Below are 16,723 nucleotides of genomic sequence, written 5' to 3' on the forward strand. Positions count from 1 at the left end.
GGAAAATATTTCTACATTGGTTAATTCAGCAAAGAAGCTGTTTAATTTGCTTACCTGAAGATAGGGGTGTTCTGTGGGTAGAGCCGGGACAAAATATCTGCTGAGAATGAGTGTCTACGAGAAACAAATGATCTTCCTCTGAGCTTTGGTGGGGACTCTGGAGACTCTGGGCTGTCTGGTCCAGGAGGCAGGGCTCTTTCCAACCGTTGCAATTCCCTCTTAGCTTCCAACAGAAGTCTCTTGCGTGCAATCCTCTCCAGCTGGTAATGCAACTTTTTCCGACGAAAGCGGCTCTCCGCACGGCAAACGGCATGATGCTTTAATAGCTCCTCCTGCACTGCCTTCTTCCTGGCCCTTACCACCATGGATGGACGATCCACTGTCTGACCTGTCTGATCCTCGGACGCCGGACCTGTCAGACACTTGAGGAGGGGTGCAGGGAAGAGGTCTGTTTGAACTCCAGACTCTTGGGTGATTTTCTGCTCTGCAGTTGTTAGGCGCCGTTTTTCCTGAAAAATCCACTGCTGGACTGTTGGGTAAAGATTTGCAGAAGGAAACATTTCTCAATTTACAAAATGTGATGATGTTATCCATTGTGGCACAATAGTTTTAAAAGTATCTACATGAGAAATAACTTTTTTCTTAATGTGGGAGTGTGGAATGACTACTTACTCTCACTGTGCTGCTGTCGTAGGTGGGCCTGCTCTCTCTCAAGCTCTCTCTCAGCCCGTCTTTGTTCAGCCTGAATCTCCTGTCGCAAACTCTCTACATAGCGCTGCTGCATCTCCACATGCTGCCTGGCAGCAGGCTCCTCAGTGGGAGAGGGACAGGCACCCAGCTGCCCTTGGAGCTTCACTTCTTCAACACTACAGATCAGGGATAGAAATATAGACTGAAAAACTGTGCAAAAAACAAAGAGACAACCAGAATAACCAAAAGGAAATCATTTTACCTCACCTGGAAACAATTTCAAGTCTATAATTTAGCTGTATGGTGGTGGCTGGTTTAAAGTAAAAGCTTCTGTTGTTGGTTTTCAGTTCTGTGTATCAGCAGTCACTAAGCAACGGCTGAGCCTGTCCTCTAAACAGCTAACTGGAAATGCTCAGAAGGGTGGGGGCTAATGGTAACACATGCCATCTCCACCAACACTGGTAAGACACATGAACCTCTTGTAAATATGTATGCTGTGAGTTGGCAGAACAAGCACTTGATAAAGATCACGCATGGAGGATGGTGTACTGTGTTCAGAGGCAGTATTTACCTGTGGTCAGGGGTTACGGGGCAAAGGTCAATGTAGGTGCAGGTCATGCCACCTTCACTGGCCTGAGAACAGGAAAGACAACATCAACGTTAATATTTATCAGCAATAAAAAAATAATCACTCATTATGCGCAGAGCATGTGTAGAAAAATAGAAGAAATTATCTCAGTATATCAACCACAGCATCCCAGTCATCTGCTCATCATCAATATTATTATGATTGCTATCATAACCATCAGCTTAGTTTTAATTTTCAGCTGAGCAGTGCCTACCCGTCTGCGTTCTCGGAGGACTGCTGCCTCTGCCGGGTGGTTGAAGCGGAACTTATGCATTTCTCCCAAGGTGATTACTGTCCCTGGAGACAGAGAAACATACCCATCGTCACAAGTTGTGCTCGTGCCTGTGTTCATGCAACCTTAAGAAAGAAATGATATGTGCTGCAGGCAGGGTGGATGTGAGTGTGTATCTGCGTGTTTATCCTTGGGAAGAATCATGCATACATATTGTACATTAACCCATTTATGTTATCAGATCATATCTTTAAGTGAGAGTGCGTGTCTAATTATACATTAACCTATATGTGATATCAAGCATAGTGGAACAATCACCCCATGATGATAATTCTCAGTGTCAAGTTTAAAGGCGAAACAAACAAATGTCTAAGTTGAGGACAGGAGCTGACCTTGAGCCAGCCTGCAGGGCTCAGTGACCTCTCGGTCATTTAGCAGGCAGACACAACCCGGCAGCGGTCTGAGCGTTACCACACCTCCGTGATTTTCAATCTCACAGCTGGCATTGCCCTGCAGAACTACAAACAGATTGTAGAAACACAAGCACGCATACAGAATTACAGGGCTTTAATACATAATTTAATGAGAAGCCAGCGTACATTTCACTGTGAACTGAAATTTCAGTCTACTGTATATTTACATCTTCTGATAGTTCCAATATTTTATGCTGCATGTTTTGTCTAAAGCTGCCAGTTTACTACATGTCTACTCTGTAATAATGCATGCTTTTAAGAGGCTTTGAGGATTTCCGCTCTTGTAAAGTACAAGTTTCGTACAAGTTACAAGTCTTATCAAAGAGTTTGAAATGGAATATTTTCAGCTGGGTGAGGAAAAATGAAAACCAAATGAATTAATAATACCTATTTGTGGTTCTTCAAACTGGTCCTGAGGTCCAATGTGGGTAACGCCTTCCTGTGAGTAAACATGGGCATCTTTATTTAAAATGTATACACCCCAAGAAGTCAGAACAAATACTGTACATACTGGAAATTGGCTGGTTGTGTATAAAACACAAGCATTAGCAGTCCCAATGAATTGTACACAATGATCTGAGAATTGTAGCCATTTAATTTAGCTGACAGAGAATATAAATCGTTTGTATACTTTGATGTCTTATCTAATGGGATTAAAAGCTTTCTTATATGGTGTCAAAAGCACATGTGCTCCCAGGTGGCCTCAGCTCTTCACATGCAGGAAACAGTGTAATTGTCAGGCCTAAGGGTATGCTTGTCATTGTCAGAATCAGGACAGCTTAAGCTCCCCTGAGTCCTAGCCTCAGAACTAAGAGCCTCTTATCCAGCCGAGCTTTATGCATTACGGAAGATGCACACACACACACACCAAGAAAAGGGAGATCGACAGGACAGTTGGAGTGAAAAGAAAAGACAGACAAACGCACCTTTTCTCAAGAGTTTTTCGAGCAGAACAGAGAGAAAAAAGTAGAAGGAGGAGGGGAAGAATCTAGTAGAAAAAAAAACACTTTCAGCGAAGACAGATGACAAATCAGTAACTTTATAGCTGGAGAAAAGTAGAGCAAATGAGGAGAATATCTTTTTGCAGCAGTTTTTGCATCATGTTGTCCATACAAATATGTATTTTTTAGTGCACAGCATGTGTGCAAATGAGTGATGTGTTTCTAGAGATGAAAGGAAGAGGCAGAGTGAAAGTACAAGCATAATACCATCAAATAAAACTTGTATAACCCTATATTAATGTGATTAAATCCTACACTTATACTGGTAATTCTGATACCTAGCTGACATCTATTCTAATATTTACACTAAAATACCCCAAAAAAATACAAAAAACAAAATACAACAACATTACAGTCTATTTTCCTTTTTATCATCATACCCTGAGGTGATAGAAAACGACCCCGGTGCTGAGAACGTCTCCATCCAGAGTGACCAGGTGTGGTTGGAAGGAGTTGATAAGGAATCCGGCCCGGTCTCTGTTGATGTCCACGCTGTACTGCTCCAGCAGCTCCTTCTTGTCTCTCCAGCTCGCCGACCAATCCTTCGTCAGTTGCTCCACCTGAGGAAGAGACATGGATAAAGATGATGAGGGACAGTAAGTAACACAGAGTAAATATCTGTAATAAGGGAGATAAAGATGATACCAATAGCCAGCAATACTATTTCAACTATCACTTCTGACACCACTTTCCTGTATGTTTCCCAACTTTCTTTTGATGGGTTTCAAAGTCGGAAGAAAAACATACTGTGTGACAATGTGTCACAGGTATGTACTTATTCCAGAACACAGGTGTCGTGATATGCACTGCTGGGACATCTGCTGCCATCCCAGTACAACAGAGAGGAATGGAATATTGTTTATGGAACTCAACACAATGACAGGAATGTCTTTTTTCCCAAGAAACAATGGCCTAGTTACTCAGGATAATCCACAGACCATGTTGAGAAAATGTTTTATTATTTTCTATTGAAGAAGTTCCTCATCACGTTGACAAATAGAATGTCATAATCTCATAATCAAGGGACAAATGATAGCTAAATGCAGGAATGAGCAAGTTGGAAGAAAATGACTCATGTGAATTGGGTTAACAGATCCTTTAAGGAGATAACATGCATATGTGCAAATAATCCTTCTTTCTTTCTTTTAAAACCTTATGACTAGATAAGAGTTAACACATTGAATAATGTTTAGCAGCACTTGTGATTATAGATCCATTAATAGGTCAGTGAGGTTAAAGATGTCCAAGGGATTAGACTTTGTGTGGTGCGCAAAAAGTCTCCAGTTTTTTAATATGTTGCCCTGTATTACTTTGTAGTAAAATCTGTCAGTTGACTAAAAATATTCAGCTGAAAATGACCAAAGACTGACTGGATGTGTCAAAGATTACTGTGGCCATCTGCATTACCTTTAGTTCATTCTGTAGCACGATGTCGGACAGATTTCCGTCCCTTTCATCGCTCAGGGATGGACTGGGATTACGCTGCTGTCAGTCAAGAGAGTAACAAATGATCCGTCAATATGCTGTGCGAGGGGAAAATGTCATATTCGTTACAGTGCAATTCAATCTTCACCACCCAGGGGATTAAAAATGTCAAAAAGACACAAAGCACTGTGTTAAGCCTTTGCTATAAAAACTTGTAATGTGGGAATCTCTTTAATTCAAAGTCTTACAGTACTAAGAGGGTAAACCCAGTGGGGTGTATCCCTGTGAGAGTCAGTGCTACGCGCCAATGAAAAAAAGGTCACCATACCATTTCAAAGCTGAGCAGCATGCTCTTCAGCCTGTCAATCTCCTCCCTCAGTTCCCTGATCAGTCGAACGTTGGCATCCTGCACAGAAATCAAAGCACACATTAACCCACTTAAAACATTTAGATCAAACATCAAATCTTGTTGTCAGACTCTGAACAGCCACTGACCTCATTAACCCGAGGCTTGTTGACAATATTCCTGGCGTGGGCAGCATAGCGCAGGGTGCTCAGGGTTTCGTTGTAGCTGTTAGCAGAGGGTGAGACAGCTGCAACACAAACATACGACAAGGAAAAGACACCAGTACAGCAATTAGGACAGAGTGAGACTGAAGGAACTGTACCAGAGGTTTTGTGAGTGTGGCTTCATTACTGCAAACTATTTTCCGAAGCATTACCATTACTTTTTTCGATCTAATTTCCAACCTCCAAGCCAGCCATTAGGTTAAGTACCAGGGTTGCCGTGGTGAGCTTCTGACAACACCGGTGTTGCCTAGTACACCAGGCTTTTTATAGGAAAAGACGCTCACTGTCTGTAGATTGCAGTTTTAAGTTATTGCTAATGCAAACTGCTGCAGCTTTACATTTAATGCAACTGACTGCAAAAACACAAGTCTACTTTTATTTATAAACGCAATGTGCTCAGTGAGTTTAGCACTCACCGCTATCATTCATCAAAAATGCGTCTACAGAGCAAAACAACAGTAATTTTATGCATTTTTTGAAAGCGGATAAGCCTGAAATTATTTTTACACAGTCTAAGGGATTAATGGAGCAAGAAGGAGCTAGGAGTTAGAAGCAGAGTTTGATGAGGAGCTACAAGAGCTGTTTGCACTCACTTCTAAGTGAGGGAACCAACTTCTCATCCCTCATTGATGTTATAAGGTTCCCTGGTAGTGTTGGGTTTAAATCTGAAATATTGCCAAATAGGCAATTTGTTTTTTCTCCGCCATAGTCTACATCAACATTTTAGTTTAAGCTTATATACGATTAAACCATTTACAGTTAATCAAACCAAAAAATGACAAATCACAGCCATGCTCCATCTGTTACACTTACTCGCAATCATGATGGTCTTGGAGTTGCCGCCCAGGCTGTCTTTCAACAGCCAGGTTAGGACCGAGTCCCTGTAGGGGATGAAGCAATGCCTCCTCCCACCACCTCCTCCTCCTCCTCCTCCTCCAGACAGGGAGCTGCTGTGGCTTCCCACCGTGCTGCCATCGCCCTCAGAAGCCATACTGTTGATGCTCTGACAGCTGCTAGACATCTGGGAGTTCTGGGCTGTGGAAAAAGTGGGAAGACGGGGTAGTGGACAGATTTATAGAGTGTTATGTTACAAGGAAATAATGTAAAGATGTTTGAGGAATTGTTGAGGTGCATGCTAGATTTAATTCTTTCTTGGACACTACAAATTGAAGCAACTTTATTTACCAAGAGCAGATATGACAATGCCCAAAGTGACCAGGGACTTGTTAATGTTAGAGCCCTCCGTCAGTCTATCCCTGCAGTAGTGAGGATCTGCGCGTTCACTGTCAGACACAACATAAACATAACATGAGGTTAATGTCATTTTCAGAGATTAAAGACAAAGATTATCCAATGAATAAATGTGAATTGAGAATCTCAGGTCAGTAGCAAATATCCACTAGGGGGCAGTTTTGTCTATTACTTTGACTGAAAAGATGTTGAGATAAAAAACAAAACAGAAAGAAAAAACAGCTTTACCTCCCAGCCAAGTCCACCAGGTTTATCTTGCTGACAGTTTCAGACGGAAGGTTGTTTTCTAGGATTGCCTGTGGTGAAAAGACACGAGAAATCATAATGGAATCTGCAAAATGATCATCACCAGATGAGTAAAGCTGTATGTGAGCAGAGAGGGCAGGGAGGGCTGGGAGATATGGTGACCTGTGTGTACTGGATGGTGAAGATGGCGTGGGATCGGCTGCTGGCATCATGGTTGTGGGTTGCTGCCGTGATTCGGTTGGCGATGCCTTCCTCCAAAAGGTCCATGGCCTGCTTACAATCTGAGACCACATGCTGCGACAGGTCTGAATAGAGAGAAACAAACAAAGCAAACATGCTGAGAGAACGTAGCAAAAACACAGAGAGTGTTGTGGGTTTATATGAACGTAAAAATGTTTGTTAATTAATATTAATAATTAATAATTAATTGTATAGCTTCTTTTGAGAGTGAGTGCAGCTTCGGTTCATTCTGTTGTTGAGTATCAAGATGCAAAGTCTACAATTGTAAGGAAGATAAAAGAGGATTATTCTTTCTTTTTATTCATTTAATGAACATTTTAAGGTTATGGTCGTGTCTGGCTGCCCTAGGTATAAGCTTCACTGATAAATTAAGCAAAAGTAAAAGAAACTAAAATGTTAAACAGCTTTTGAAAACATTTCGGAACGCCTACACTTTTAACATAGCCGACAATTACACTGATGACACTGCGGTAAACAAGGAAAAAAGACATTTGTGTAGAAGAGGAAAATAAGCTGAAGGATAGAGACATGAAAAAGACACAAACAGGAAGTATGTCTCATCATTACTTGCTCACAATTTCCCAGAGCATCTAACAACGAAAAACTCTAACAATGCCCTGCTTCCAGGCGTGAATCACGTATCTCGATTGGCTGTAAAACAGATGTGCACATATATTACTAAAAAGCCTCATGGTGCCATAACGTGGTCACTTATTTCTTGTTTTAAATAAACATTTAATACAGACATTTTGATTCTTTCAAAAGAATGACAGTAAAACAATGTTTGATGGACTCGTGTTGGCAGCGGAGAAGTAAAAGCTGGGACTCCTCTGTGTGTGCTCTGTGGGTGTGTGTGTGGTGAAGCCTTCTCCTTGGAACCACAAGGAAATGACTTCACTTCCTCTGGTCAACTGGGATTTCTCCTGATACGGACAATGAGTGGATGTGGGGCTTTAAATGTAGCGAGGCGGGCGGATGAGAGGGAGAGACAGAAAGAGGAGGGAGAGAAGAGAAGATGGAGGGAGAAAGAAAAAGGAAAAGAGAGAGAAAGCAAGACAAGCTAAAAGAGGAGTCTGAATGAGAGCCAGGGACAGCCAATTCTGGACCAGATCAAAAGCTTAACAACGGAACAAAATTCCACCGCTGACCACATACCACAGTGACTTGTAAACTAAACTTACATGACACAAACATTACTCAAAATACTGCAGACCATGTTACACTTCCAACTCCATAATTTGATAAAATTATGTGTATCACAGCGCTGAGACAGAAAACTACAGTTTTGGTATCCGCTCTCATCTTCACTCTCCTCATGCTTTGTGTTACAGTAAGATCCTTTTACTGTTTGATCCAATGCTGAGTGTTGTATACATTTAACATTGGAGACTTCAGAGAGCTTGTAAAAGCACTTTTTCATAAGTGCATAGAATTGGACTCTCCTCTAACAGATACCTTGTGTATAAAATGCCTCTACCCTATATGTCCTTTAGGAACTACGATAATCTGGTCATTGGTCGCCTCTTCTGCCCACGTCCAGGCATCATCTCACTCCCATATTACTCCCCTCCCTTATGTTTGAGACATTAGGTTGCCTCAAGGTTATCAAAAAGAATGTTTTCCCTCTTCATACATTTGGCATCTCCTTTTAATCTTGGTGAAACCCTCTTTGCAGTGTTAATTAGGATTTGGCTAACTATTTAAACAGTAAGACAGATGGAAAGAAAACAAAAGCGGAAATGTTGAAGTGAGCGCAATTACACCTGGGACTATGCATTCATGTTTTGAAAATTGAATTTAAATTAGATTGCATTTAATCTGTTTTACTTGCATTCGGGTTATTGGGATATTTGTTAAAACCCAGAGTTCTCTACAATTTCTGCACAGGTTTATTTAAAATCTGTGTGTATGTGTGATTGTCTCCATGTATTTATTATCTCTTCAACATTGCAAACTAAATTAATAGGGCATCACTTGGTTTTTGGTGGCGGTGAGATGCAAGGGTACCTTTCAACAATTAATGGAGATGGCCAGTGGAAGTAAAGTCTAGTCTTTGCTGTCAGCTGCTTTACAAAGTTTAGATGCAGGTGCCCTGAACACTCACCTTGCACGTAGGGTCCTTTATCAGGGTGTTCTCTAACTCTCAGCGAGGCTCTCTTCTTCTGCTCTCCTCGCCTCAGCAGGTCTCGCACTCGCTCGTTATAGATCTCCAGGAAACTGAAATGGGAACATAAAGATGAGAAAACATGCACACACTTGATGAAATGTCAGAATGGTATTATCTATTGACCATTTTATCCATCCAGTCACTGAGATGTATACCACAGGCCCACATACAGTCCCATTATCAGTTTATTATCTGCATTTTTCTGTGTGTCAGAGTTTATCTTTCAAGCAATTTTCCTCAGAGAGACAAGAGACAAGGGGGGGCTGACATATGACAATGGCAGTGTTTCAACCGGGGCGTAACCATTGTAGTTACATGGTTCCGTCTGACCTAATGACCCAGAAAAACGTTAAACGCTATCGAAATAACCATCTTTGAATCATAAAAACAATAGATTTATCCTCTTCAATGAATGGCAGGGAGAACCCAGCAGAAAGCATAATATCCATCTTAGCTTTGTCAAATTAATCACCTTCAATAAGCTGCTCTGAGGTGACCTCCAAAACAGACAAGAAAATCCAGTATTTGATTTGCATTATATTGCCTGTAGCTTTGCAGAATAATCGTTAAGGCAAGTGCCCGTCTAATTTGAATTTCAGGAAGAGACTGTTTAAAAAAGGAAAGACGATAAAAGCATACCTGATCTCCACTCTGCTTGAGTTTTGCCCATCAGGAAAAGTGTCTTCAGACCTAAAGAGACCCTGTGAGGAAGGAAGAAATGCACTTTAGTTCAACACAGGATGGTCAGTGGCTGAATCATCAGTGTGGACTACTTAGAAATTTACGATCCGCAGACATACCTGGCAGATCCGAGGGGTCAAGCCAATGGAGTCCTGACAAGAAAACACAGAGAGTGAGGGCGCATTAGTATTACTAACCTTTGACAACCACTCTGAGGATTGAGGATTTCATTACAATATGTTCTCATTTGCCCATTTGCAGTGCAGCATGGTTTTATACCCTGTGTAACAATGTGTTTCATTGCTTCCATTATGACTGGTGAGGCCTGAAAAATGAATACAATGCCATGCAGATATTCCTTCTCACCGGAGTACCCATCATGGTGTATGTCTTGCCAGATCCCGTTTGGCCGTAAGCAAACAGACACACATTGTAGCCCTCAGAGGCTCCAGACAGCACCGACACACCTAGGTCCTGGAACACCTGAGGAACAAATACACATATCCTAAATCACAAATACACAGAGAAAGAACAGTTAAGAGGTGTTTATAGATAACTGGACAGAGTCAGACAGCTGGCTCACCCCGTCTATATTTCAAATTGGCTAGATAATTAAGAAAAGGTGCCGATTCATGATGAATATCAGCTCACCTATACGTGTCAACAATAGATGCAAAGACATTTTAATGCATGTTTTAATGAAAGAAAAAGTAGGTGCTCTTATGTACCCATGTGTTTACACTCTAGGCTGATGTTCTTGATCTTAATCACATTGTTTTTACATGAGTGTAGAATTACACCAAGGTTCCACTATCACAATGCTGTGGCACCGGGCCAATGGCGGGGAGGTAATGTTGCTTCCTGCTGAGGTGTTTGGGTAAGGAGCAGGGAGGTCAGCTAATACTCTGGGTAAACAACTTTGCAGAATGTGTATGTAAGAGAAACAAATGTGAGAGTAGAGAGACATTGAGAAGTGATTGGGTCAGGAAAATAAACGCTGCCGAAAAGCGCGGTGGTGATACGGGGGATCCGGGGGAGTCTCACTGAAAACAATCAACTGAGGCCTAATGTTTTGTTTCTGCCTTAGTCTGCATCTGAACGCCGGTGTCTGGAGATTATTAGCGCGAGGCCAAATCACAACCTCTCATTTTATTATGAGAAGTTTAAGTAGTATGGAACACATGCTGGGCAGTTGGTGTATACATATATTACTCGGTTTTTAGAAGAAATAGGCTGTAATTAGGGCAAATTGACACACCATCTTTGCTGAAGGCAGTGTTCTCATAATACAGAAGAAAGAAAGTCGATATACCCATCAAATTTATTCTAGAGCTGAAATAGTACTATGTTATTGGCATGTATGTGCCAGGTGTAGGGAAATAAAAACTCCCAGTGGCAATGCAGCTTGAAAAATGATTATCAATAGTAGTTGGGTTAGGGTTAGTGGCATAATACAGTAAAAAAAGAAATCAGACACAATATGGCGTTGATTCTGACAGCTATTGTGATTGCAATATGACTCAAGATGTGTGAGTATAATAGTTTTGGACCATAATATACATTTTTACCGAAAAAACTATTAAAAACATGATGACAAGACGTACAGCACTTGATTATATTGCAGTTTCGTAGCACATTTTAGTGTAGTGCAGTGTAGTTTCTTGTGATTTAGCACTTGGCCATTGCAATTTAGATAACATTTCATTCAAATGTGCAGCTCCAGTAGTTGGCAACTATTTTTTCTGTCAATTCAATGTGGCACGAGCATTAAACTCTCTACAAAGTCCATTCACTGTCCAGTTGTAGATACTTCATCTGGGTGTCGAGGTCAGATATCTTGCAGAACTGATAATCAATACCACCTTGTTGCACACCACACCTTGTGAATGGTGAGCAATGAGGATGTTTTCCACTGGATATCATTTATTATTATAGGCCAGCAGCACCTGTGGGTGCATGTGTTACTAGTTAGAGATAACATAAATGGACAAATGATCAGTATTCTCTACTGTTATTCTTCCTTTATTTATTACCAATAAGCAGAAAGAACCTCTATCAGAACCAGTTCCTCAGGACATGTGGCCTCATCGGTAATCCAAAAGCTCAATCCAAAGGCAACACACGCCTTGGGGGTGGGCAGCAACCTGATCTACACCAGACCTGAGACACAGCACATTCCCCCCCAGAACCATAACACAGCCTGGAGATCAGTGAGGGGTCCCCTCCCCTGGCCCCCGGGCTCAAGCCAGGACCACAGATACTGGTGGGTAAGTACACAGGGATCAAACGCAGGAATCGTTTCAACATATACCTCCCGTGTGTGTGACTACCAACCACTGTCAGGAGAAGTGAGAACCTGGAGCTAAGCTTGTGTATACTTTTGGCTCAGAAAACGGTGGGAATAGGTTTGGGTTGGATGTGGTTGAAAGCTTTTGAGAAAGGCCTGGGCCCTGTGAAAGAACCCTGAAACAATTCGATGGTCATCTGGTTGTTTTTAGGAGTGTGTGAATATAGGTGTGTTAATATTCAACAGCCTTGAGTTTTCTCTGAGAAAAGTGAAATGTTCAACACTGATACAATGGAAAGAAGCGTCTTATCTGAGCACAGTCGGCAACTGATAAAGCAAAAAATAACAGTTAGTAAATGAGCTCTCAAGGTTAAGACAGAAACTATAACATGTAATACAGAACACTGGTTACCTGCCTGAAAAGTAAATCACAACCATAAGACACAACAGCGATATTGGCCTATCAAAGAATAAGTATAGGCTTATATTGTGTCCTATATGAAAAGTTTGTAGTGAAAAATATCCTACCTTCATTACAAACTTGTGATTGGCATATTCAATTTTTGCAGACTAAACTGTACAGATTAATCAACTAAGACTGTGTTAGCTGCAGCCCTAAACTCACTACAGCCACCATTTTTCATTTTAAAGCATTACTCTGTATCCAAGCCAACCATGTGCAGACAACAGCCACGTGTTACTAGTAAAAGTGCTGCCACAACGGTTGTCTTACTCAATGACCTTATAAATCACCCAGCAGGCACTATGGAAGAAAAATCTAACACGTTGTTATTCCCATGCACAGGAATCAATTTAACACTTGTGAGTGTAGACAGTTTTTTAGCTTAAGCTGCCTTTTTAGCTTAACAGGGGCTACATATAATGATTAATTTCATTTTTGATAAATGTGAGGTTATTTTATTTTGTCAGACCAACAGTTTACACACGGAATCATTCAGCTTAATAAAATACATGACGATAAAAAAGCATAGAGCTCTAATACGAATATTTAGTGTCTTATGTAACTGTTGCCCAATAAATAGTGATGCAGTCGAAGTGTGCAGTCCCCCTGGAGTCCAGACCACCAAGTGTTGCCCCCTGCGTCTTGGCTGAATGGAGGCTTAAACATGGAGACAAAAAGCAGCGCCGCCCCTGTCTTGTCCTCATCCTACCATTCAAAAACAGACATTGACAACCTCTCCTCCCTCAAACACAGAGAATCAATACTGCCCTTGTTAAAGTTGACCCTCTTAAATTCACTCTATGGGGGCTACGACAAGGCTGAGGGTCCCTCCAGGTTTGGCACAAAGAGCAGGAACTTCACTTCAACTGAGCGCTCCGTCTTTGAACTTGACTCTCTCTTTTCTCTCTGTACACAAGTCCTTTTGTTTTCTCTTTTTCTACATCGATATGCCTGTTTGGTTACATCAAAAGTGTGCAAAATACTCTACATAACCTCTGAACAAAACCACGAGAGGAAGCATAAACTTATTTCAACCTCTTGAGAAAATTAAAACTGTGTGTATGAGTTTGTCTAGACAGGCGACATTAAAACAAGCCTGTTGTTTGTCATCACTGTCACGCCAAATTAAATCAGTAGACTGTCATTTGTGCCATGGCGCTCCGGCTCCCCCACAACCCACTTTCACAGATTGCAGCACCCTGCAGCACCGGGAGGTATTTTTGGTCGAACAAAGCCGCTGAGGTAAGAGACAAGTTGCATTGTGGGAATGGAAATGTACTCCAGGATCAAATGAAGCAGGAGAAAACAGCCTGAAGATAAAGTGACTTGGCCAGACCCATAGCAAGCGTGCAGGCTGGTCGGTCGCCTCGAAACACACACAGGGGACAGACTAAACACCTCCATTAACAGGAAGGGGGTTGTCACCAGCAGGCCAATGCACGTGCATGTGTGTATGTGCATGCGTCTGTCTTGGACCAGCTTAGAGGAAACAGCGTCCACAACAAGGACAAAAGCCTCAGAGTTTACTTCCCTCTCGGAGGAAAAAATGTACAAACAATCTAACAATGAAAGAGGAAAAGCAGAATATAGATTTCATTCTTTACAAGGAAATAGGTCAAATTCATCAGGCTACAACAGAGAGGAGGGAAGGAAGAACAGAACAAGGCTTTGGGGTTAGGAAAGATGGCAAAAGGCCTCCAGATATAGCGGAAGGCAAATAAAAGGACAGTTTGCTTTGGCCAAGACACAGTACAATATATTTAACATGAATTGCAGGTTACGATCCACTACTTTTGTACCAAGTACCAAATTACTTCCATCTTTGACCCTCTTCAATACCAACTATAATCAAGTAGAAAAGATAGCGTTCAGAGAAACGAGGTGTCACTTTATATCGTGCTGCAAGCTTCTACTTTATTTACAGTATCTTTCGATTTCATTTTCTATCTATATCTGCCTTTGCCTGCACAATACTCTCATCTGCAAACACCACTTTCACCAAATAAAATGCATTGCCAGGCATTCAAAGATTCAAATTTCAAGCAATGCAAAGTCAGAAGATGGAAAAAGAGAGCACAGCTTTAAAATAATACCGCCACATGATATGCATGACAGCCATTTTTAAATGGAGTAGTGACATAAGGAGAGATGCTATCTTATAAAATTCTACCTTGGCAACAGATCTAAAGAGGGAAGTAAAAATATAGTGCGTGTGTCTAACTAAGTTGGACCAGATCTCTCTGAGGAAAATGAGGTATCCTGAAAAACAAGGAACCAGATAAAATTACGTTTCATGATGGTTTTGAAACATGGGAAACCAAAGAGGCAGCCTAGTTGGTGGCCTGGTAACAGAGAAAAAAAAATTTGGTGGAAAGTGAGTGAGAAATGTTGAGAAAGAGTAGAGACAGAATGATAGCGACAGGCTGACAAGGGTGAAAAAGTAATGGTGTAATGCCTCTGTAATGAGTTAAGTCTTGTAATCTCTGGCTGTGGAAAATGCCAATTTCTGGTCTGGTTTTATGTGGGCTGCCCTACACTAAAGCCTGGAGAAGTATTTATGTGTAGTGGGTGTGTGTGCGTGTGTGTGAAAGTACATGTGTGTAAGATGTTGTCAAGGGTGATGGCACAAGGCCAGACGAGTAAAGCAAAGCACTTCGCCACATTTGAAAACTCCAACTTCTCAGTGTTTTTGCCGGGTTTGACGCAACCAAGAGGACAGAGATTAATTTTTCCTCTCACTGAAAGGATGTCTAAGAGCTCAATGCAAAGACATGAGACTGCAAGCAAGAAAATAAGTGCAAAAGGAGATGCAACTTTCTCCCAAACTCGCCACGTCCAGGACTTGACAGCTGCAGATGGAGCGAGGGTCCCTCGGTTCTTGTCCCACGCTATCCAACTGGGTTACACAAACACAACAGCTGGACCCTGAGCTAAAACTAAATGCTTTTGTGTAGACACAGGAAAAAAAGGTCACTGGGGATCCTTGTCATGACTTCCTGCTGAAAAATCAGAGAATCAGAGGTGAAAGAGAGAAATGAAAGAGAGAGGACACAGACAGGGAGACAGAGACTCAGAGAGGAAGCTGTTTGGCCGGAGTTCAACAACGCTCTCGTTTGTCACACTTGGACAGAATTTGTAGGTCAAATTAGCATTGAGGGCCGGAGAGGATGCGAGCCATGGAGGAGGGGGAGACAGAGATGTGCAGGCCAAGCAGATAGGCTCCTCATTACCCAGGCCTCCCTACACATGGGAATGAAGGACAGTGGGAGAAAGTGGAACAGAGGGCAGGAAAGTGAACAGAAAAATGAAGGCAGTGGGGCTCTCTGGCAGTGCACTCCAGTTTTGAGTGTACATTCTTGTTGCAACTGACACTGGGGCAAAGGCTAGGCTTAAAACAAATAAATAAAACCATATCTGGACTGAGTTTGGGGATTTGCCCCTCCTCGCAAAAGCACAACCCCTGGAGAGTAGTGCTGCATGCTACACTCTTTATTGCAGGCTGGAAATGACTTCTCCAGCTTTCAGACTGATGGGAGCCTTGTGTAATATCCATAAGGTACAGTGGTACAGTATAGGCTCCTTCACTGGGGATTAAACTGATGCAATACAGGGCTCAACAATAAGGAGTGCCCACTCGCCTGGGGCAACTAAAATGTCACAGCGGGCAGTAACTCTAGCCACTCACTTACTCACCTGAGCAGGCAAATAGTAAAAAGGAATTTACACAGATTTTTTTCCATGTGGGAGCAGCTAAGGTGAGAGCTATCTTGCTTCCTTCAGTAAAGTATTCTATAATTTCTTCTTCCTTCCTAGATAAGTGGATCTTCGTGAGTCGGTTAATAAAAGATCCAACTTTGGCACCCACAGTTACAACGTGCAGGACTGACCTGCACCTTCCTGATCTATTGAACCACTTTCAGTCTCTGTTGTTACAACTCCTATTATCCTTTGCCTCCACTCACAGAGCGCAGTAGGTCTGCACGTAAATCACAGGTGCTCTCCCTGTATCCATATGGCTTGGATCTCATATTTCTCTGTTGACAGCATGTGGTTTATTTGGTGACCTGTTTGTAGTTAATTCAAACCAGGCCAGACTGGAGTGCACTGTGTCGGGGGGGGGGGGAGGAGTAAAATGTTCACGTGTGTGTGGAGGGTTCTTCTCATACACAGAGAAGCTATTCTTTCCCCAGTCTGCAGCACCACTGACACACAGACCTAGAAACACTGTGAGGCATAATCAAATCACAAACTGCATCGACAGAGAGTGAAGAGGAGGAGGAGGAGGTGGAGAGGGAAAACCCCAGCAAGCCGACTCCTTTTGGCAATAAAAACCTGCATTGTGCTCTGAGACAAATCCTCAGCAGTGACG

General features: G+C 42.1%; 1 protein-coding gene across 2 annotated transcripts in view; it reads right to left on the minus strand.

The window, feature by feature from the left end:
- The window catches only part of stard9 (StAR-related lipid transfer (START) domain containing 9), a 30,372-nt gene that overhangs the window by 4,378 nt on the left and 9,271 nt on the right, over nt 1–16,723 (minus strand). Inside the window, exons 4-21 of one of the 2 annotated variants that reach the window (XM_030391378.1) lie at nt 9,971–10,087; nt 9,724–9,756; nt 9,563–9,624; nt 8,861–8,973; nt 6,679–6,821; nt 6,499–6,566; nt 6,205–6,302; nt 5,833–6,054; nt 4,945–5,042; nt 4,778–4,855; nt 4,432–4,506; nt 3,405–3,584; nt 2,411–2,462; nt 1,943–2,068; nt 1,533–1,615; nt 1,262–1,323; nt 673–866; nt 55–529 (exon numbers count right to left, since the gene is read on the minus strand). In XM_030391378.1, the coding sequence (XP_030247238.1) occupies nt 55–529; nt 673–866; nt 1,262–1,323; nt 1,533–1,615; nt 1,943–2,068; nt 2,411–2,462; nt 3,405–3,584; nt 4,432–4,506; nt 4,778–4,855; nt 4,945–5,042; nt 5,833–6,054; nt 6,205–6,302; nt 6,499–6,566; nt 6,679–6,821; nt 8,861–8,973; nt 9,563–9,624; nt 9,724–9,756; nt 9,971–10,087 (2,279 nt within the window). Of the gene's footprint in view, nt 1–54; nt 530–672; nt 867–1,261; nt 1,324–1,532; nt 1,616–1,942; nt 2,069–2,410; nt 2,463–3,404; nt 3,585–4,431; nt 4,510–4,777; nt 4,856–4,944; nt 5,043–5,832; nt 6,055–6,204; nt 6,303–6,498; nt 6,567–6,678; nt 6,822–8,860; nt 8,974–9,562; nt 9,625–9,723; nt 9,757–9,970; nt 10,088–16,723 lie in introns of both variants that reach the window. The other variant, XM_030391377.1, reaches the window with a different exon arrangement.

The sequence above is a fragment of the Sparus aurata genome, chromosome 16, assembly GCF_900880675.1.
Source record: "Sparus aurata chromosome 16, fSpaAur1.1, whole genome shotgun sequence".
Classification (NCBI taxonomy): Eukaryota; Metazoa; Chordata; class Actinopteri; order Spariformes; family Sparidae; genus Sparus; species Sparus aurata.